The sequence below is a fragment of the Mytilus californianus genome, unplaced genomic scaffold (assembly GCF_021869535.1).
Source record: "Mytilus californianus isolate M0D057914Y unplaced genomic scaffold, xbMytCali1.0.p SCAF_8, whole genome shotgun sequence".
NCBI lineage: Eukaryota > Metazoa > Mollusca > Bivalvia > Mytilida > Mytilidae > Mytilus > Mytilus californianus.
Genome location: NW_026262734.1, coordinates 33903871 through 33928549, shown reverse-complemented (window position 1 = coordinate 33928549; position 24679 = coordinate 33903871). Strand labels below are relative to the sequence as shown.

The following is a 24679-nucleotide window of genomic DNA, read 5'->3' as shown; positions in this document are numbered from 1 at the left end:
GTATATCCCGATGAAGATCACGTGTATAGTTGAGCCAAGCATATTTCCACTCTTTCTCATTCCAACGCAAAGGTCCATTGTACTTTTCACTCAAAATAATAATAAAATAGCGACTTCTGGACATCACCTCAATTATTTCCTGTTCACGTGATGACCTTATTACGCTATCTCTGCAGGGCCAAAACACTTTAAGCGTTTTTTACTCGAGATTTGGTAATAAATTTGATGACAACCACAGTCGAATATTCTCATCGTCTTTATTGCAAGAAATATACACATCGTAAGATAGTGTTAATTGAATTGAACTTCTTTTAAAATTCTTAATAACTCTACGTCCAATAGTATATATCTCGAATCGAAAGATATATATAACTGCCAACAGTAAAACTACAAGAACGAACGCAGCCACGATAAAACTGCTGATCCATATGATGTTTTTATTCGGTATTGTACACCCAAGATCTTCCTTAGACATATTCTTCATGGAAATTAATTGTTCCTCTTTTCTACATAGTACTTGCATATTTTTCGTACACTTAGACTCCTCCTGTGGAAGCCATTCTTGTAACCAGATATCATTACATTCGCATTGCATGATTATAGTTCCTAAATAAATGTTACAAGGGTTTAATACTTCAATAGATCTATGCAATGAATTAATATTGTTTCCCCTTAAATTTATTTCTGCAGTCCTTAACAGAAACAAATTAGATCGTGGTAGAATTTCAATGTTGTTTTTTGTAAAATTGAATAAACGAACACATTTAGAGTAGGATGTGTTAGTATGTTTATGTTTTGGTTTAGATTTGAACTAGTTTTGTAAGACGCACAAATCGTTATTTGATAAATCGACTTCTAAACTTTTGTAATCAGGAAGCGCATTTAAAATCTTTGTGCGATCAGAATAAGAGCAGTCAATCAAAGTTCTGTTTCTTACTGCTGGTTGGTATATGCATTGACATCGTGGTGGAAACTTGTCTGCTAAAGACAAATTTCAAATCAAGTTTTCATATTGGCGCTCTTTAATAATTGTCAAAATTGACCTATCTTTAAATGATTTCGGAGTATAGCATTTAACATCAAAGTTATCCCTCGTTATTGCATAAACAAATCGTTCTGCAGCTTTTGCAAATTCATATATTTTGCAATCACAATCCAATTTATTATCTCTGAAGTCAAATCCGTAATAGATAAGTTTTCCGATTTGTAGAAGATTTTGACAGCCAAAGAACTTCAACATCCTCATATTAAAAAATGACGTAAACGAATTATTTGACACATCCATCATGCCTCCACGACCGAGTGTGGTTTTATCTTTGCATTTCCATGATAGTTCATTTGTTACAGTTTTTATTGAATTGTGAGAGTAATTTACCACACAAAAAAACTGCTGTTTTGACGCAATTCAATTTGTTATATCCATTGTAGCCAATTTTTTTAATGGATAAGTTCAGATAAAATAAACTTCCGTTCATTTTTCAGGAGAAACCCTGGGTCTATTATATCAATTCTATTAAATGATAAATCAAGTATACGAATAAACTTCATATGCAAAAGTGTATAGTTATTCAAAAACTGTATATTGTTCCCATGAAGAAGAAGAGTATCCAAGTTTCTCAAGCACGAAATTTCTTCTATACTCGTGATATTTTTGAAGGAAAGATCCATTACAAACAATCCTTCAAATTAACAAATATTCCCGGGTAGAATAGTAAGGTGACCATACCGATGATACAACGAATTCAAATCATGTTTTCCTCCACGATTCACAATTTCGGAATTATATTCACCGTCTTTGTATTCAATTGTTATATTTCCAAGATCATCTACATCCGATTTTGAACGGCATATACAACAATGCATGTGATTTACGCCGGGGTATCAATTACATTTCAAGGGACATTTCAAGTCTGGTCTGTTGAACATTGATTGTATATCTTTTTCTACATAATTCAGCTTTAATTCTGAACTTATGCAATAAATCACAAAAAGAACTATTATGCCTATGTATATTTTATCTTTATAGACTCGCATTTATTGATCAATTAGTTACATTTTCCTTTATCTCAGAGGTTATAAAAACGCATTATACATTTTTAGATGGAATGTATCATATATCATGACTTTAGAGTCACAAGAGAGCTATACGTGATATTTTAAAGATGACCTTTGATTTGTTAATTAGTTTCCCATAGAAATAATTCAGCGAAAAACAATTATATGAAATAGAAAGATCTTACTGATATCCTATTTCACACGGACATATTTGAAACATAAAACCCAAAGTTAAAACACAAGTTTTAATTCTAATTGCTCTTATTACAAAGTACAATATCTATTTAAAGGTATACTTTCAGCAAGACAATACTGGACCATAACTATTTATTTTTTGTCTTACGTTTTTTTAATTTTTTTTTTTTGTCAGATTTTGTTTTAATTAATTGAGCTAACCGCATGCATTATCCATCGAGTGAAGAAATCTCTTTTTCTTCCGAACATTAAACTAGTAAATATATTTGAGAATTGATCATTACGACATAAAGACAGAGTTCTTCAATGTTTTCATTCTTAACGATCCATTTTTTATGTAACACTACCCCAGCAGCCCTGTAGACTAATGTATCTCCAAGATGATACAATAATCAATGCCATGTGTTTCATATCAGGATTTTCTTATTCTTACACGATTTATCCTTTTCCTGACCTGTTGATTATTTGTATTTAATAAACGTGTGGTTCGTTTGATCTCAGTTCTTCATTGGTCAAAATTCGATTATGACGTCAAATTTTCTTTCTTTCCTCTAAATTTTCTATTGTGACGTCATGAAAAAGGCGACCATGCATGATGACGTCACATAGAAAGAACACATCCTTTTGCAGATCATTCGAAAAGAAGGATTGAATTTGTCTGCCTATCGTTTAAAATCATTAGAGAAACATATTCAACCACCAAATCTTGTGCAATACGATATTTATCAACTCTCGATAGTTAAATTTTAAATATTTAAAACCCAAGGCGCTCCTCGCGTTTTAATTTGAAAATTTAACTCTCTCGGGTGACTAAATATCTTATCATAATCGATACAGTGGTAGAATCTATATTTCTTTGACAAAAAATCTTGAAGATTTCTAGTCTCATCATTCTCGTTGCTAAATATTTTTTTACATCAAAGATATCATGCATGTTCCATTTGATGTTGTCATGATCCTGTCCTTCCTTTCTCTTGTCTATGAATATTATCACAGGACTATTGATTGACTTTTTTCTGCAAACTTTCATTTTTCATGTTACAAAAGTCCAGCACCCAAACTATTTGCAAGATGATAACATATTCCATGGCTTGTGTTTCGTATCAGAAATTGTTTAATGTAGGGTTGCTGCTTTTTTTGCATGAAAACTAACAAAGAGATACTAATTGTTACTTTCAGTTAATGTCTTCGAAAGTTTTCTGACGTTATGATCATTTGGTTTGTCGTTATGGGATATCTGTGACGTAACAGATCATGTGATTTTGTATGTTCCATTTGCTCAGTGCTTTAACAATCCTATTCTTCTTTATTCGTTGATGACTTGTCACCGAATACCTTGTGTCACTCATCATTTTATGAATGGTCATTTGTTATATAGCCTTGAAATTAGTGCATATTCTGGAAAATTGAAAATCTATATAAATTCATTACCTTTGGAACAATAAATTCACAGTAATTGTATAAAAAAAAAACGCGAAAATGATATTTACACGGAAAAAAAGTTTTTTTCCTATTGTCTCTAGATCTCATTCTTAAAATATACGAACACTTATCGCTATATTAGTTTATCACACATAAGAATGAATTATTAGGTTACAATTTTGTAAAATCATTCTTAATTAAAATAATTACGTCATAGATATGCACAGGACTAGGTAAGAACAAAATCCTTACAAATATGTATGCTTCAAGTACAAATTTAAAGATTTATAAAATCGTTATATTTATATTCCAATTAAATTGATTGAAAATTTTCTTGCAAAAACATTTTTATCAAAATGAAAACGACCAATCCTGAGATTTTCGCCGTAGTCAAGATGCATACCAACACTTCCTAAATAAATAATGTAGGAGTTTTTAAAGATGAGATAGTCAAAAGTAAAATAACAAAAATATCGAACTCCAACTCAAATAGATATAAGAAGATGTGGTATGAGTGCCAATTAGACAACTCTCCATCCAAAGCATACTTCAAACATATCTTTTCCGCATAATATTTCCTGATAAGACAATTTATTTATACAGAAAAAAACATAATTTCCGTATGGATGAAGTCAATGAAGATGCTAGAAACGGCGATTATCTTACGTCGTTTAAACGTTATCCTCGTGTATCCTCATGTGTTCTCGTGTTTTTTTCTCGAGTGTGAGCGTAGAGTATTTTATATGTCGACATATAATTATGTTAACAACACGAACAACATGTGCTGGAAAAAAATGAAAAGATAAAAACAAACATGCATTTTACATTGTACGTACACTTCGCCTTAACATAGACATTCATTTATTTAACATGTTATAAAGAAAATATCTAGAAAGTAAGGGGCTAAATACAAGAATTATCGTCCTTATTCAATTGTTCCTCCGCTTCGATGAATCGGTGTCTGATTGCATTACGGCCAAAATAAACATGCCTTTATGCAGAGGCGGATTTTTCAATTTTATTTTGGTGCGTGGAAGGGGGAGGGGGTGATGCATGAACTTACTTACTTTAACGATAAAATGAATTTGTTGGCCCTATTTTGCATAGACATGTTTGAATTTAATGACTGACATGACGTCATGTTTATTTCTATACTTGTTTTCCTATGATGTTGTAAGGTCTGACGAAGCTGGCATTTTTTCTTTGACATCAATTGTTTTGCATGTTATGCAGTGATGTTTTAGATTGTAATGAACATATTATAAAGATTACTAATACATTTCTTACAGCAATTTTGAAAAGCATGTTATTTCACATTCACATTTGTATGATAGATTGATTTGTTGTTGCTTGTCTGCTTTAATTCAAGTGACAAATATGTCATGCATATTCAGGAGGAAAACAAATTAAAGTCTGTTTGAGCTTCTATAAATCTTCAAACATAGGTCTTTTAAGGGGGTACACAACACCTAAGAAAGATAACTCTAACTCTTTGGTCTGTTTCATTGTAGCGTTTTAAAATTACATGCAATATGCAAGACTTTTAAAGATCCAGATCAGAATGTTTACTTGTTGCTAAGAGCAGACGATCAGGCTATTGTAATTCGTTAATCTTGTTAAAAATCTACCTTAATCTATAAATAGTTACAAATTTTTCCATAAATGAATCAGCAAAGAGACAAAACAGGCAAATTTCAAGGCAACGTTAATGTAAAAAAGAAAAACAAGAGGTCCGATTTTTTCAAGTGGTCACATGAAGGGAAGAAGAAGGACCCCGAAATAGTTGGCTTATTTAATGACCACTTCAACTACATTCATGACCACACAGATATAGCAGCAGAGGCTGAGATCACTGATCCACTTTATGGGAAACAACAGTCCTGGGTTGTGGGGAGGAGGATTGTTGAATTAGACCTTCTTGCAGTGGGAATGTACTGCTGTATTTGTAAGTCCCCTCTACACCTGTCCAATACAGTAGGGGAAAAGCTATTTGGTCTAAGTGGCATTATAATGATCCGTTGTGAACTTTGTGACACAGTGACAGATGTCCAGACAGGGAAAAGAGGACCAACTGGAAGTTATGATATTAACACAAAAGCAGCCATAGGTAGGTTTACATTTAGTTATTGCGAACCCAATGGTACTTTTCCACAGATTCACCTGCAAGTTACCTGTCGATTTAAACTTTTGTAAGTTCTTTTGTCCCATCTAATAAATACAATAGCTATTGTTCTCTGTGTAGTTTATTTGATGGGACCTTTAAATTTCTTCCAAGAGAAATCTATCACTCACTGATTATTTTACCTGAACAAAAAATTGAACTGTCAAAAATGGAAATACATGTACAAATACTAAATAAGGACTCAAAAAAACTGCATGTGGTGTTGTTTGTTTATTTGTTTTTTGTTTTGTATTTATTCAATATCAATAATTCATTTTTAATTGTTTCAATATAAACACTGATTCAAAAATTAAAAGTTGATTTCTGAACAAATTTTTTATATTTTCCTTATTAAAATTTGCTTTTTTTTGTGTGTTTGACAAATAAAAACTTGAAAATTATTGTGTTTAAATTAAGGTCTTGATAAATGTATTCTATAACTGAACAACAACAAAAACATGCAAATTCATTGGAACAATACTTAAAATTTTGTCAGAAATAAACTTTTTATAATTGAACAGATTGAAAATATATTATTGATATTGATTAAATACAATATTGCATGCAGTTTATGCGTGTTTATACATCTATTTCCCCCAAAAAAGAAGATAATTTTTTGGTCAGGTAAATTAATCAATGAGTGATAGATTTCTCCTAGAAGAAATTTAAAGGTCCCAGTGAAAAAACTACACAGAGAACAATAGCTATTGTATTTATTCAATAGGACAAGAGAATTGACAAAAGTTTAAATACCCTGGTCAAGAACAGATGACTCTGTGGAAGACTTTCATTTGGTTGGCAATAATACAATTTTTAGCAGAAACTATAAACAAACCTAATCAAGTTCAACCAGGATCTTCTATAGCTAGTAGATTGTACCTGTATACTCCCCTCCATACTCAAAGCTTGAATGCAAAATCTTAAATCCAATTTTGTGCAAAATAAGAAACATTTCTAAATATCTTTTTTTGAACTTTGTTGTTAATGTTTGAATTTGAGTCTCACTCTGTAGAGAAGAGCAAATAACAGTAGTGAATCAATAAATTTTTATCAGCCCCCCCCCTGACTGCAGTAAGAGGGGGCATGTTCCAGTCATGCTACAGTGATCCCTAAATAATCCACCAAATTTTTCACACAAAAGGAGGGCCTAGGCCCCTATATTTGTTTCTTAATAAATAAACATTTTTTTAAATTTTGGCCTTATTCTTGTAAGCAATAATTTTAAACTTCTCCCCATGAATTTGAAAATTAAAAAGTTAACTTCTCAAGCAAGATTTGTGAACAAGGTAAGAAAAAAAAACCTTGCACAAGGTAGAAGAATTTGTTCAATTCAATAATATTTTTTTCAGGATTGTTTTAGATTTATAATTCATGGTTAACAATAATAACAATAAAAATAGATATCTTTGGTTTGATGAATGAAATATATTTCTTTTCAAACATTAAGCATGAATTTATACAAATGATTCATACAAAGACCACATTAATGTCTTCAATAAAGCAGAAACTATATACACCATATATGCAGACAGCTCTTAATTGCCCTTATGACAAATCCAGTGCAAAAAGTATACATTGTATTAAAATATCAAATATGCTCTAAAATGGAGCATTTATAAGGGAGATACAACCACTGACCAAGCATTTTAAACCAAGGAGACTATAATTAAATTATCTACTTTCATATGCGTAGATATGGATATTTCAACACACTGAAGTATCCAAGTACACCGTGAGGCAAAGCCCAAGGGTGTACAGGGTACTGAAAGGTGTTAAAATATCCATATCTACGGATTATAAACGTAGATAAAGAATGTTTCCCCAGTCTTAGTCAGAAAACAGTAGTTTTAAGAGAAATTGGACCACAAAGTGTAACATTTTTTAATTATTTAAAACTATTTTATTGAAATTTGAGAATTTGACATTTTAACTGCGCTAACCAATCCAAATCCTAGAAACATAAAGTCAGGGATAAATTTATTTAGTCACTCTCAAACAGTAACCTCCCACTACTATGCCAATGGTCAATATCATAAAACAACATATATACAGGTACATGTATCAGAGCATTTTTATTCAACAAACAAATATATTGTCCGCTCTATGGTCGGGTTGTTGTCTCTTTGACACATTCCCCATTTCCATTCTCAATTTTATATATATTCAAAAGCCTTTGAAAATATCTCATACCTAAAAATAAAAATTTTGTTAAGAGAAAAACATGCATTATTCCTATATCTCTATTCACTTACATCTTCATGCATTGCAGGAATGATACATGCAGGAATAGGACCTACCCATCTACAAAACTTTCTTGCTGAATGTAATTTGCCATCTATCAGTGAAAACACTTTGAGGAAGAAGGAGAAGGAGCTTAGTAAACAGATTGGGGAAGTTGCAAACAGATCTTGCAGAACTGCACAGGAAGAAGAAAAAGCGCAGAGTAACAATAGTAATGTAAGTTTAATAAATAATGTGTTTAATTGATTAAGAAAAATAAATTTTATTCTAATGCAACATGGTTTGTAACGTTTAATTTGGTTGAATAACGTCATAAATTTTAATGGTTTAATGAATTTGCTGGATCCAAACCCGTTCTACATCACAACAGAAGAACAAACATATAAAAACTTTTTTTCAGTCAGGTTTCATGTTTACTTACTATTTACTGCTAAACTCTAGACCAAAGGGTATAAAATATTGGACACTATGAAAATAAGCCAGAATTCCTCTACGATTTGCACTTATATATCTGATTTGATGTTCTTATATATAGTTACAGACTATAAAAAGGATTTTAATTGCTCTTTTTTATAAACATATTTTATTTCTACAAATATCCAATATTGATTCATATATCAAAATTATACGTTCAAAAAACTTTCTACCAATTAATTTTAAAAAAAAGGAAAGAATATAATTGTCATTTACCCTGTCTTACATGCTGCCTATAGACTTTCTTTCAAATCTTATTTACATGTATGCATAATACTAGAAATAAAATTATATTTTGGTAGGTTGAAGCTAGTTTTGATGGTGGTTGGCAGAAGAGAGGCTCTGGATGGAATTACAATAGTAATACAGGTAAGAATTAATATTGGTATGCATGATGTATACCAGTAAAACCAGTAAAAACCCAACTTAATAAATCCAAACAATCTAGCAAAAATTTACTCTTAAACCTCAAACTAATATTGGAACAAAACAAATTAATGTGTTTTTTTTGTGTATTTAATAAATATGATTTACCTACAGAAAAGTAAACCAATTTTAGTTAAAATATGAAATGAATATTCTTGTAATTGTATTATAAAAATCAGAATATATACTAGTAGTAAGTCAAATAAAGCCAGTTTGGTCCTTGGAAGTATCTTAACAAGCAGAAGACAAAAAAAGACAAATCCTTCTTTTCGCAAGAGTAACCTCCCCTGTGCCATTGAACATTTCTAAGAACAGAGGTTAATGGGCCTAAATCAGGACATCTGGATTTTAAATTTACCCTTTATTCAGGAATTAACGATTAATTTCTCAGGATCTGGGAAAGTCAGATATTTCATTTTTCAAGAAAACATGGTGAAATTCACCCTTTTTCTAGTCTATTAAAAATGGATGACACCCCTCATACCTCCCCCTTTTAGGAGATTTTAATAATATAATTTGGTGGTTTCCTATGGTATGATTTGTTAATGCAATAAGTTTGAGGTCAAAGTTTATTTTCAGTGGACTATATTAGTTTCAATGTTCTTTGAACCTGTGTAAACTGTTAACTTAATATATATATATAAATACAAATTAAATCTTCAGCCATGAAGGGGTTCACTTTAGATGGGTTCATAAACTGTAATGATGTACCTAAATAATAGAACTGAATGTGTCAGTGAACTACAGTAATTGCTACATTAGTATTTTAATTTTAATCGTATCTGTGTGTATGTCACTCTGTCCATCCAGAATCTTGTTAAAGTTTTTGGTCAAGTTAGTTTTTGATAAAGTTGAATTACGTCACATCAACTTGAAACTTAGTACACATGTGTCTTGTCATGTTATCTTTCTAAATTGTATGCCATATTAGTCTTCTGACCCACTGAATGTTGTAAATGATACTGTAAGCAGGGCAGCAGAGTACAATGGACACATACATTTCTTGGAAAGGACTTCTTTTTGCCTCTAACAAAAAAGGATTATGTAAGTGATGCTCATTAGGAAAATGTTTGATCACACAATTTATACATTTTAACTTTCTACAGGACACTCAACCTTTATTGGAAAAGAATTTGGGAAAGTACTGTCATTTGATTTAAGGAGTAAAACATGTAAGACCTGTGAGTACCACCAATTTAGAAAAGAGACTGTTCCAGATCATGACTGTCAATCGAATTGGCATGGATCAAGTAAAGCCATGGAGGCTGATATGGCTGTAGCAATGGCTCACAGGTTGAAAGATGATGGATGTGAAATCAAAGGTTAATAATATGTTAACAATAAAGCAACAAGAGTTATGTTATATGATGAATTAAGCCAAAAGGTGACACTAAGGTATTGCCTTTCTGGTTTTGCCAATGACTTTTGTGTTCACAAATGGGATAAGCTAAAGTTTAACATGAACCAGTAATTCTATATCAATGAAAGATGATATCCACTATTATAATATGCAGTTGCAATAACATTAGATCATCTCTGATTTCATGTCCATTTCATGTCTATGTTAACGAAGCGTGTTCAATTGACTGTTAAATGTCTATACAAATTCAATGTTAAAGTTAACTCAGTAAAGCATGAACCATTAACTAATCATAAAATCAGAACCTTGTAAGCACAACTCAATCTTCTTAAAATTCTCAATGATTAGGGTATGTTCATCATGTTTAATGAAAATTTCAATTTGCCAAAACTTTTCTGGTCCTAAAGTTTAGTTCTTTATGTATATCTCATATTCTGTTTCAGTTGTGCATGCTGATAATGATGCATCAACAACAGCAAGACTTCAAGTTGAGTTTGACAACATTTCAAAAAAGGACGACCAGAACCATGTCAAAAAAGGGATATCTACAAGCTTGCATAATATTTCTAAAAGGTATATACTTCTGTTAATCAACAATTTTGAAAAAAAAAACAATTACGGTAGTTGAAATGTTATGCATGTTAAAGAATGGTCATTTGAAAGCGTCTAAAAAACAACAGCACAACAAAAGAGTGAAGTTTATGCCCATGGAGAACAATTTATGAGTTTTCAGTGAACATTGAGGAATCATCACACTCAGTGCTAGATGGTGGATGGGCCATAAACAAAACTGTATACTAACTTAATGAAAAGGATGACTCTAACTGTATTATATTTGGTAACAAACAAAAGAACAAACATTTAAAAAAACAGACATGTGGTTTAAAAACTAGTCTTGTATGGACAAATCAGGATTTTTTTAACATTAATAATTATATGAACATCTTGATTTTTTTTTTTAACTACAATAATATAAAATAACACATTTATATATATTCAACAATGAAGGGGGTTAAAAAAACACTGGCATAATTTCATCTGCTTATTTGATTTTTCTTATTAATTTTTTTAGTGCATTTGAATTATATATAATAAACTGCAGTGAATACCAAAAATATATGTATATTCCAACATCAAGACTTTGAGCTTTTAAAATGCACCTTTTTTATTATACCTTCATTATATTCATTGATATGCATAATTTTTAAAGAGTTATCTTCCTATTGCATTTCTGGTTGCTGTCTGGTAATTGACTGCTCCATAGGTTTACATGCAAAATGGCTGATCTTTGAATTTTTTTAAAAATGAAATGCTACATAGAAAAAAAATTTCATGTGCATATCATGTATGTATTAATGTGAAATAGAGATTTAATCTAAAAAAGTGGGGGTTGCCACACAGAATAAAAAGTTAAGTAACCCTGTAGTCATAACTATTTTTTTCTACTTTCTGTTTGCTGTTTTTACTTGGTCACACAAATTCCAGTAAACATGATAACCTTCCACTTTCCTGGTAACAGGTTTCTTTTTAAAATAAATGTTATAAATTATTCAGCATAAACTTTTAATCAAACAGAAAAAAATGAGTCCCAAAACTGGAGTTTTAATACAAAACTAGTACTTCTGTAACAAAATTGTGTGTTTTTTTATTATTAAGTTTGGTGTTAACTAACAAACGAAGAACTAATCAAGAAACAGTAAGCTAATGACCCTTTTAATCATTTGCTGACGAGGCTAAACTAAAAATAAAATGCTTCGCTGGGCACAGCTTGATACGACCGAAGAGGTCAAACCCTGAACAGTTGGGGCAAGTATGGACACAACATTCATGCTTGATACAGCTCTGAATTTGGATTGTGATTAAATATTTGACACAGCATAGGTTTCTTACACAGAAAGAATGTGGACTAAGAACTTGATTTTTTTTAATTTACCTATTATGGTCCAATGTCCAAAATCAAAATACATGGTTAGATTCAGCATAACAAAGAACCCCATATAGTCAATTTTTGTTGAAATCAAACAAAGTTTAATTTTGGACCCCAACTTGGACAAACTTGAAAATTGGGCCCATAATCAAAAATCTAAACACATGTTTAGATTCAACATATCAAAGAACCCCAAGAATTCAATTTTTGTTAAAATCAAACTAAGTTTAATTATGGACCCTTTGGACCTTAATGTAGACCAATATAAAAAACGGGACCCAAAATTAAAATTCTAAATACACGGTTAGATTTGGAATATCAAAGAACCCTAATAATTCAATTTTTGATGAAATAAAAAAAAGTTTAATTTTGGACCCCAACTTGGACCAACTTGAAAACTGGGCCCATAATCAAAAATCTAAACACATGTTTAGATTCAGCATATCAAAGAACCCCAAAGAATTCAATTTTTGTTAAAATCAAACTAAGTTTAATTTTGGACCCTTTGGACCTTAATGTAGACCAATTTAAATAAAATGCTTCGCTGGGCGCAGCTTGATACGACCGCAGAGGTCGAACCCTGAACAGTTGGGGCAAGTATGGACACAACATTCAAGCTTGATACAGCTCTGAATTTGGATTGTGATTAAATATTTGACACAGCATAGGTTTCTGACACAGAAAGAATGTGGTCTAAGAACTTCAATTTTTTTAATTTACCTATTATGGTCCAATGTCCAAAATCAAAATACATGTTTAGATTCAGCATATCAAAGTACCCCAAGAATTCAATTTTTGTTGAAATCAAACTAAGTTTAATTTTGGACCCCAACTTGGACAAACTTGAAAACTGGTCCCATAATCAAAAATCTAAACACATGTTTAGATTCAGCATATCAAAGTACCCCAAGAATTCAATTTTTGTTAAAATCAAACTAAGTTTAATTTTGGACCCTTTGGACCTTAATGTAGACCAATTTAAAAATGGGACCCAAAATTAAAAATCTAAAATCACGGTTAGATTTGGCATATCAAAGAACCCCAATAATTCAATTTTTGATGAAATCAAACAAAGTTTAATTTTGGACCCTTTTGAACTCAATATGAACCAATTTGATAGCGGGCCCACAAATAAAAAATCTAAATACATGGTAAGATTCAGCATATCAAAGAACCCCATATATTCAATTTTTGTTGAAATCAAACAAAGTTTAATTTTGGACCCCAATTTGGACCAACTTGAAAACTGGGCCAAAAATCTAAAATCTAAATACATGTTTAGATTCAGCATATCAAAGAACCCCAAGAATTCAATTTTTGTTAAAATCAAACTAAGTTTAATTTTGGACCCTTTTGACCTCAATGTGGACAAAGTTGATAACGGGGCCCAAAAATCAAAAATCTAAATACATGGTTAGATTCAGCATAACAAAGAACCCCATATATTCAATTTTTGTTGAAATCAAACAAAGTTTAATTTTGGACCCAAATTTGGACCAACTTGAAAACTGGGCCACAAATAAAAAATCTAAATACATGGTTAGATTCAGCATATCAAAGAACCCCATATATTCAATTTTTGTTGAAATCAAACAAAGTTTAATTTTGGACCCCAATTTGGACCAACTTGAAAACTGGGCCACAAATAAAAAATCTAAATACATGGTTATATTCAGCATATCAATTAACCCCATATATTCAATTTTTGTTGAAATCAAACAAAGTTTAATTTTGGACCCCAATTTGGACCAACTTGAAAACTGGGCCCATTATCAAAAATCTAAACACATGTTTAGATTCAGCATATCAAACCCCAAAAATTCAATTTTTGTTAAAATCAAACTAAGTTTAATTTTGGACCCTTTTGACCTCAATGTGGACAAAGTTGATAACGGGGCCCAAAAATCAAAAATCTAAATACATTGTTAGATTCAGCATATCAAAGAACCCCATATATTCAATTTTTGTTGAAATCAAACAAAGTTTAATTTTGGACCCTTTTGACCTCAATATGAACCAATTTGATAGCGGCCCCACAAATAAAAAATCTAAATACATGGTTAGATTCAGCATATCAAAGAACCCCATATATTCAATTTTTGTTGAAATCAAACAAAGTTTAATTTTTGGACCCCAATTTGGACCAACTTGAAAACTGGGCCAAAAATCTAAAATCTAAATACATGTTTAGATTCAGCATATCAAAGAACCCCATATATTCAATTTTTGTTGAAATCAAACAAAGTTTAATTTTGGACCCCAACTTGGACCAACTTGAAAACTGGGCCCACAATCAAAAATCTAAACACATGTTTAGATTCAGCATATCAACGAACCCCAAGAATTCAATTTTTGTTAAAATCAAATTAAGTTTAATTTTGGACCCTTTGGACCTTAATGTAGACCAATTTAAAAAACAGGACCCAAAATTAAAAATCTAAATACACGGTTAGATTTGGCATATAAAAGAACCCCAATAATTCAATTTTTGATGAAATCAAACGAAGTTTAATTTTGGACCCTTTTGACCTCAATATGAACCAATTTGATAGCGGGGTCCACAAATAAAAAATCTAAATACATGGTTAGATTCAGCATATCAAAGAACCCCATATATTCAATTTTTGTTGAAATCTAACAAAGTTTAATTTTGGACCCTTTGGACCTTAATGTAGACCAATTTGAAAACTGGACCCAAAATTAAAAATCTAAATACACGGTTAGATTCGGCATAACAAATAAATAAATGTGGTCACAGATTTTACAAATCTAATGCGCCATACTGTACAATTAAAGATTACTTCTTGAAATTTGAAAAAAAAAAAATATTTGAAGAATAATTCTTTTTAATTTCTGAAATCTGAAATGAGAAAAAATTGTCCCCCCACAATTTCTTTTTACCCCCCCCCTAAAAAAAATTCTTCCCCTCAAGATATGGTCATAATCTCAATTCAAATTTCCAATGGAGTTTGCAACCATAATTACCCATCTAAATTTACCATAGTGCTAACTTAATCTATTTTATAATAGAATTTAAAATATAGTGTCAATCAAATCTTTCATATGTTTTTTTTTGTAAAAAAAAAAGATGAAACATTTGCAGATATTTTTACTAATCTTCCTCTATAAATATGCATTTCTTTAAACATAATTTAAAAGCAGTGTAAGGGAAGTAACCAAAACGTTGTATTTGGATTACCTCCCTTACACTGTTTTAAATTATCTTAATTGTTCATTAACCATTACTTTATACATAATTTAAAAGCAGTGTAAGGGAGATAATTTCAATGATGTATTTGATTTATCTCCCTTACACTGCTTTAAATTATGTTTTGTACTAAAGTATTTGTCCATTAACCAGGACAACCTTGTTTTTCCCCCTTTTTTGCCCCTAATTCCTAAACGGTTTGAGCCATAACCCCCCCCAAAGCAAATCCTAACCATCCCTTTGTGGTATGGAAACTTGTAGTATAATTTCAGAGAGATCCATACACCGTTCCACAGTTCTTGTCTGGAAACTAGAAAATGCTTATTTTTGGCCCCTTTTTTGCGGTCGTATAAAAATAGCAGGCTGTAAGTCAAATTAGTGATTAGCACACCAATTTAAATAAACTTTTTGCAACTTGCAGTGTAATATGTTCTCTGCATGTACATTTATTTAATAATTTATATTGCAGTTACAGGGAGTTGCAGAAAGATGAAACCAGGCAGTACATTTTGAGATGTTTTATGTATGCAATAAAAGGAGGAAAGACAGAAAATGACATCAAAAGTAATCTGGAAAGAATTGTGCCACATGTTTTTGGTAGTCATGAGAAATGTGAAGATGTTGACTGGTGTACATATAACACAAATCCTGAAAATTTCAAGTAAGCACAAAAACTCATTATATTAGTAAGGATTATCAGCAAGACAAGATCTAATATTAGGCAATGAAGGAAATAGTTTGACATCTTCTAATTGGAGTTATTGCCCATTATTGACCATTTTTCCATTTTTGCGTTTGCTGTAAATGATAATAAATTATATTAGATATATAGACATTTTAAATTAAATAAAATGCTCCGTAGGGTGCACCTTGATACGACCACAGAGGTCAAAGCCTAAACAGTTGGGGCAAGTATGGACACAACATTCAAGCTTGATGCAGCTCTGAATTTGGATTGTGATGAAATATTTGACACAGCATAGGTTTCTGACACAGAATGAATATGGTCTAATAACTTTAAAATTTTAAATTGGACATTTACCTATTATGGTCCAATATCCAAAATCTAAATACATGGTCAAATTCAGCATACCAAAGAACCGCAAGAATTCAATTTTTGTTAAAATCAAACTAAGTTTAATTTTGGACCCTTTGGACCTTAATGTAGACCAATTTGAAAACGGAACTAAAAATTAAGAATCTAAATACACGGTTAGATTCGGCATATTAAAGAACCCCAATAATTCAATTCTTGATGAAATCAAAAGTTTAATTTTGGACCCTGTGGACCTCAGTGTGGACCAATTTGAAAAAAGGGGCCCAAAATCCAAAATCTTAATACACGGTTAGATTCAGCATATCAAAGAACCCCATATATTCAATTTTTGTTGAAATCAAACAAAGTTTAATTTTGGACCCCGATTTGGACCAACTTGAAAACTAGGCCCATAATAAAAAATCTAAATACATGTTTAGATTCAGCATATCAAAGAACCGCAAGAATTCAATTTTTGTTACAATCAAAGTTTAATTTTGGACCCTGTAGACCAATTTGAAAACAGAACCAAAAATTAAGAATCTAAATACACGGTTAGATTTGGCATATCAAAGAACCCCAATAATTCAATTTTTGATGAAATCAAAGTTTAATTTTGGACCCTTTGGACCTCAATGTAAACCAATGTAAAAAAAGGGGCCCAAAATCCAAAAACTTAATACACAGTTAGATTCAGCATATTAAAGAATCCCAAGAATTCAAGATTAAAACCCCATTGAAATTGGTCAAGAAATATGCAATTTATACAAAGTATAAGAAAAGTATTGTTTTTGGCCCCTTTTTGACCCCTAATTCCTAAACAGATAGGGCCACAACCCCCAAAATCAATCCCAACCTTCCTTTTTTGGCATGGAACCTTGTGGTACAATTTCAGAAAGATCCATACACTTACACACAAGTTATTGTCTGGAAACTAGAAAAATGATTATTTGGTCCCCTTTTTAGGCAATTAACTCCTTAACTATTGAGACCATAACCCCCAAAATCAATCCCAACCTTCCTATTGTGGTTTCAAACCTTTTGTTTAAATTTCAAAGAGATCCATACACTTAAACATATTAAACTAAAGTTATTGTCTGGAAACTAAGTGTCTTCGGACGACGCGGACAACGACAACAACATGATACCAATATATGACCACAAAAAATTTTTGCGGTTGTATAAAAAAATGATGAGCCAGTCAACATCTAATAACAAGTCAAATATGGCCGATATATAACGCAAGATAGAGAGAAACTAAACAGACTAAAGGATAATCAACAAAAAAGAGATTTTTGTCATAAATTCTGTTCTGGTATCAGGGGTGTGTAAATGCTATGCCTGACTCGCCCGACTTGTACATTTGAACAACCGGACAATTAATTTTCTTTGTCTGGGTTGCCCGTGGACAGAAAAAATTACACTAGACAGAATTTAATTTAATCAAAAATATAGAAGTACTTTCACAACTTACTAAGATGTATTATTTTATGTAAAAGAAACCAATGATCAACACATGAAAAACATTTATTTAACTCAAAATATCAGTGTTCATGACGACAAGTAGTAAAATATAACTGGAAATAGATCGATAACCAAAATTAAAAAAAATAAGTATAGGAACCGGGTCTCATAAACATTGCGTTATCTTTGTCCAGAGACCTGGGATCGTGAATAAGGTATCATCCACTATCTAACAGAAGTGTTATTTTAATTTTTCATGATTAAGTTCTATCAAGATGGATAAATACCTGATAAAAACGCGTAGACCGGGTAATTATTGTGTGAATTTTTATGCAATAATCATAAATAGTTTCTGACATACAGCGCAACATGCAAACCCCCCCCCCCCCCCCCCCCCCCCCCCCCCCTTTTTTTTTACAAAAAACTCAATATCTCTAAAATAAAATTTGAATCAAAATCAAAAAGTATACAGATCTTTAGATTAATATAACTAAGAAGTGTGTAAAATTTTAAGCAATAATCATAAATCGTTTTAGAGATACGGCGCGACATGTGAAAACCCCCCTTTTTTAAAAAGAAAAGTCAATATCTCTAAAATAAGATTTTGAATCATCACCAAAAAGTATACAGATCTTCAGATTAATATAACTAAGAAGTGTGTAAAGTTTTAAGCAATAATCATAAATTATTTTTGCGATACCGCGCGACATGTGAAAAAAACCACACACCTGTTTTAGTTACTAAGTCCCGTAACTCAAAAAGTTTTAATTTCATTTTCACCAAAAAGTATACAGATCGTTTGACCATCATAAGAAACAACAATGCTAAGTTTCATGAAATTTGAATAAGTCGTTCTCAAGTTACGGTGCGGTGCGACATGTTTACGCCGGACAGACGACATTTGTATACCATAATACATCCCGTCAAAATTTTGACGGGCGTATAAAAAGGCAAGCTAGAATTCCAGACGTCGTGGCTTACAGATTTCCCCTGGCTCTCCAGTAAAGAACTGAACATAAATTAAATTTTTGATTAATTTGTAGAAAACTAACCCACAACTTGCTGATCAAAAGTCTTTAAACTTATTTGTTGGCAAATTAATAGATAGAAGGGACACTTTGGTGACTCATCAATGCTCTGCAGAACACCAAACTTGTCAGATGAAAGAAAACAGTATAATTAAACACTAGGTGTCTGGGGGAAATGGATAAAGCATTGCAAAATTGCCCTCTAGATGTTTTGGATTTTTTATGTTGGGTTTCTGTCTCATTGATGTTCATATGATGTTAACCCTAGACCTCCTTTTATTTAAACACATAAACAAATATATCACAATTAACTTCATTTATATTGTGATACAAAACAGTTTTAAGAATCATAGAAGCTAATACAGTAAAATACTTATTGGAAAATTCAGGGCATGTAACTTTTTATCTGGACAAGTAAAATTTTCAGTTTTACTTGCCCAGGGACAAGTGCTCACAACAAATATTTCCACACCCCTGACCAGTCTATAATTTTGGGGATTGTCCTTTGTTGATAAGGCCTAAAAAAAATATGTGTTTCCGGTAACCCGACCTAACTTTTTTATGGCGTCAGCAAAAAAAAAAATAAAAACCCTACCTACCATCCTTTAAAAGAGTGTTACTGGATTTTTTTTTAGGCCTAATGCACACTGACCAAGGTGAGCGACACAGGCTCTTTAGAGCCTCTTGTTAAACTTAACATAATTTTACTAATTGTCATACTTGCAATGTTCATAAAAAGATGCATGATTAATGTTTTTTTTTGTATCTAGGTACAAAAGTCTGCCAAATGGGAAACCACTAACATCAGATGGATTAAAGGAGGAGTTAAACAGCTTAGTCAGAAAGATGATAAGTAGGAGTGAGTCCATAACTGATTTAGGATCAACACAAGCCAATGAAAGTTTTAATCAACTTGTATCTGTAAAGGCACCTAAAGCAAGGTATCTACAACAGTATTCACAAAGGGCTAATGCATGACTCTGACATTTCAATATGTGTATGCAATTGGTTCTATGCAACTTCTCCTTAACAAATGGACCGGTACTGATGAAACTTTACTAATTTGCACTTAAAGACCTGAGGATATAAATGAAGGAGTATAATCTTTGTCTGAAATATTTCAAGGGAGATAATTGAACTTAATTACTTGGTTTAATGTGGGACACATGTGGGACAGAAGATTTCTTTTAGTGTTTGAGTCGACTCATAGTTCTTACGTCTGCACTGCTGTACATACTTAAAATGCTTTGCAATCTACATAGCTCTTAATTCATTAATAATCTTATTGCATTCATTCAAATTGTTTTTCAATTTATATCAATTAATATATAGTTTAAAATATAAACAATAAAAATTAGAATGATGTTCAAAATAAATTATCAATTAATCCATCGTTCTCTTTCAGACATTATGGTGGATCATGTTCCCTTCAAAATAGGTTATCAGCAGCAGTTCTTCAGAAAAATGAGGGATATGGTTATTTGTCGAAAGTAAGTTATTGGTTTTAAAGTTTTTAACAGTTTTTACAATCATCATCAGTTGTGGTTTAATTATATTTCCTCAATTATGGAAGAGACAAATATTTGTTTATATCCTTTACACCTATATGTCACAAAGTTTTTCAACTTAAATCCTCTGAAACTACCTTACAGAATGTGAGGATTGGCCATTAAAAATTATTTATTTGATATAGCCTACCTATGCTTGTAGGTTTGGATTGGCAGAAAGGGATTTAATTGTTTTGTATTTTTGGCCAACAACATAAGTTTTCCCGACCATCATCCCTGATGGCCTCTTTTATTACAAGACCTACCTATTGTATTTATTGTTGAATTGTTCTCGCCCTGAACATGCATGAAATATTTGCCACTGGACGTTAAGCAACCATCAATCAATCTTAAGATGTCTTATTATATTATTTAAATATATCGCCTTTCATGATCACAGCTAGCAAAAGAAACGGAAAATTTTACTAAGAAATACATAATGTTATATAAAAAAATTGTTTGCTTATTTATTACCAAAGTCAAAGGTGTATATTTTGCAATATCTGTCAGTCAATTGATCTCATACAGATTGCTGAATCAAGGTCGACATGCTAAGTTTTTGTCTCGCCTTGATGGAATCAAAAAGCGAGACATAGGTATGCTGTTTCCGGCGTCGGCGGCGTCAACAATGTATTAGTTTGTGATTAGGTCTAGTTCATGGTGAACCACTAGTGGTAGGTCAATCATATTTGGTATGCAGTTGTATTAGCATTAATTGGCACATCTCATTTCCATGGAGATTATTTGGCCCAGCCCCCTCAGTCAAGGTCTATTGACTTTGAAACTTTTCATAGTTTACATGTATTAGTTTGTGATTAGGTCAATTTATGGGGAACCACTAGTCGTAGGTCAATGATATTTGGTATGCAGTTGTATAAGCATGGGCATATCTCATTTCCATGGAGATTATTTGGCTTCGCCCCCTTAGTCATGGTCTATAGACTTTGAAAATTTTGCTAAGTTTACATGTATTAGTTTGTGATTAGGTCAGTTCAAGGGGAACCATTAGTGGTAGGCCAATGTTGATTGGTGTTCAGTTGTATAAGCATTAGCACATCTCATTTCCATGGAGAATATTTGGCCCCGCCCCCTCTGTCATGGTCTATTTACTTTGAAACTTTTGCTTAGTTTACATGTATTAGTTTGTGATTAGATCAGTTTAAGATGAACTGCTAATGTTAAGTCATTGATATTTGGTATGCAAATTTATTGGCATTTGCAAGTATCATTTCCATGGAGATTATATAGCCCCCACCCCATGGTTCATTGACTTTGAAACTTTTACATAGTTTACAAGTTAATGTTTGTGTTAAGGTTTGTTTAAAGGGAACAACTTATAATACGTCAATGGTATTTGGTATACAGTTGTATTAGCATTGGCACATCTCATTCCATGGAGATTGTTTAGCCATGTACCTTCAGTCATCGTTCATCAACTTTGAATATTTGCATAACTTACATGTTAAAGTATTGCAATTTTAATTTCAACATTTGCATTATCAAAATTAAAAAAAAGGCGAGACATATCTCTGTGATAACAGTTTATGTTATATTATGTGGTATTTTGCTAGAAATTGACATTGTACTGGTGTATTAGATCGATCATGTAAGTTTTTTTTATCTTTTAGGTTAATGTAGCAGCCAGCCTTTCTCCTGGTGAATTGACTATGTCAATTGCATCAACTCGAGACAAGAAATGTGAAAAAAGAAAGATAAAGAAACAGTCAAAAGAATTCAAGATTGCCAGAATTCAGAAAAAAAGGAAGCGCAACATCAATTCAAGAAAAGATATGGTAAAAGAGGGCAAAACATATGAACAGCAGTTAGAACTGTCAATACAAGAAGACCCTGACCAAGGAATTGACATTCCACAACCTCTGAAACTGGATGGAACTGAAAGTGATGTGTTCTTTGATCTTGAAACCACCGGATTAGGCAGAAAAAGTGATATAATTCAGATAGCAGCACTGACGAATATGAAAAAGTTTCAGAGATATGTTATTCCCCGAGTTGAAATAAATATTGAAGCCAGTAAGGTAACTGGGATAACATATAGCCATTCCACAAACACAATGTATGTCAGAGGTCAAAAGGTGGAATCTGTAACACTACATAAAGCACTTCTAGATTTCATTTCTTTCTTGAAAGAATGTAACAACCCAATTCTAATTGGACATAATATTTGTAATTTTGACATTCCAATCATAAATGAAAAATTAAAGGAATGTAAGCTTTTTACAACATTTTCAAGTATTGTAAAAGGATTTATTGACACTTTGAAAGTTGCCAAAAAATATATTTCGAATACAGATATTCCTAACTTCAAACAGGAAACCCTTGTGAAGCATTTTTTAGGAGAAACATACGTAGCTCACAATGCTATTGAGGATGTTCAGTCCTTGCATAATTTGTATGCAATGAAATTGGTACACCACATCAAATCTGATGATTTATATGCTTTTGTTTACCACAAATGTCTCGATTCTTACTCTGATATTTTAAAGAGCAAGGCAGTAAGTAGGCTGATCTGTGTAAGACTGGCGAAAGAGGGTATTTCTCTTAAACATCTTAAACTGGCTGCCTCAAGAGATTGCAATGGGATAAAATTTGTATTTGAAGACCATAAAGTTCCACAGAAGAGTGTGAAAGCCTTCAATAAATATTTGAAAGATGAAGAATGAATAACAGTTATATTGACATAATGAAGAACTTATTATCATATATTTATTTGTTAACTTGAAATGTCATTAATTGAATAAGAATACCTGGTAATTAGGGTTCAACAATAATTTGATCTGTCCATCAACCAGCCCGTCCATCCGTTTTAAATTTTGTCTCTAATGACTTATGTACCTTCATGATTTCAAAGATTATACTTGTAAATATAAAAAAGGAGATGTGGTTATATGATTACCAATGAGACAACTCTTCACAAGAGACCAACTGACACATATATTAACAACTACAGGTCACTGTACAGCCTTCAACAATGAGCAAAGCCCATACCACATGTTTATTCACTAACACCAGAGGATGTGTCATACTGATGTACTACTGTTTAGGTAAAAGGCAAAGGTTAAAAACTAAGTTCAAAGTTGTCAACCCTATGCTATGCATGTGGTAAAGATCTTGTCTTGATTTTCAAAGTCTATACTTTGCATGTATGTTCACTTGCATCAGACGGTCTGTGATTATAAATTATATGTACAACTAATTAGGTCAAGGATTAAGGTCAAAGTCCAGAACTCTATATGTATGGTCAAGATGGTCTATAACTTGAGAATAGTTTGAAGTAATGCAAAGGTACACACATGGTTATTCAGCACTGTCAAAAGGGATGTCATGATTATTGGGCAAATCTTTAAAAAAAAAATCGAAATAAATTACTGAAGTCAAATGTGGGATAGCTGAATTGGTCTTTGAAAAATATTGTGTTTGTTATACTTGAGAACAGCTGAAAGTTTAGTGACCTTACATGGCATGATTATATATATGCATCACATTTGAAGGTGTGTCTCAAATAATGTCCAAATAATCTTTGTCAATGGTAACGGTAAAAAAATGTAATTGATCAGAGATCGGTACCCCAGGTACTTTGATTAAGGTCTTCCTCACTATTTAACATTGGAACCTTTACAGGGGCGGGCAGAGATAGATTCCATCTCCTTGATGTCTATTTGGTCCATGCTACAATTATCCCTGTCTTTCTCTTTCACCATGTATGACTGGTTATGGCTATCAAACAGTATTTTTAAAGATAATTGAAGACAGGAAAAAAGTTGTGGATGACAACAAATTTATTGCTGCATTTTTGAAGGGTCTGTATACTACTAGGCTTTTGACTGTTTACCTCACTATTCACTTTTATTAAGATAGATTGAAAACATAAATATGACCTCTTAGATTTTTTGCAGTTATGGTTTAAAACCAGTTCACTCTTTTTTCTGTCATGCTTGAAGATATTATGTAGATAGTTTTACCATGACAAATTAATTACGATGATTTTTTTCTGTTTGAATGATTTTCTGCAGGATGATTTTCTGCAGATTCGTGCTTCCACACTTAAGAGAGTTCATGCTAATAATAAGTTTCTGGTATTATTTGTCATGTTTGAGGTATTAACCATGACATTAGT

General features: G+C 31.8%; 1 protein-coding gene across 1 annotated transcript; it reads left to right on the top strand.

The window, feature by feature from the left end:
* The first annotated feature begins 5128 nt into the window (after nt 1-5128).
* LOC127711765 (uncharacterized) lies at nt 5129-24184 on the top strand. Its single transcript, XM_052217887.1, has 9 exons — nt 5129-5779; nt 8103-8290; nt 8851-8917; nt 10081-10296; nt 10778-10907; nt 15939-16130; nt 19768-19938; nt 20403-20487; nt 22173-24184. Exons 1-9 carry the CDS (start codon nt 5335-5337, stop codon nt 23223-23225), a joined length of 2547 nt encoding a protein of 848 aa, XP_052073847.1. The 5' UTR covers nt 5129-5334; the 3' UTR covers nt 23226-24184.
* The last annotated feature ends 495 nt before the right edge of the window (nt 24185-24679 follow it).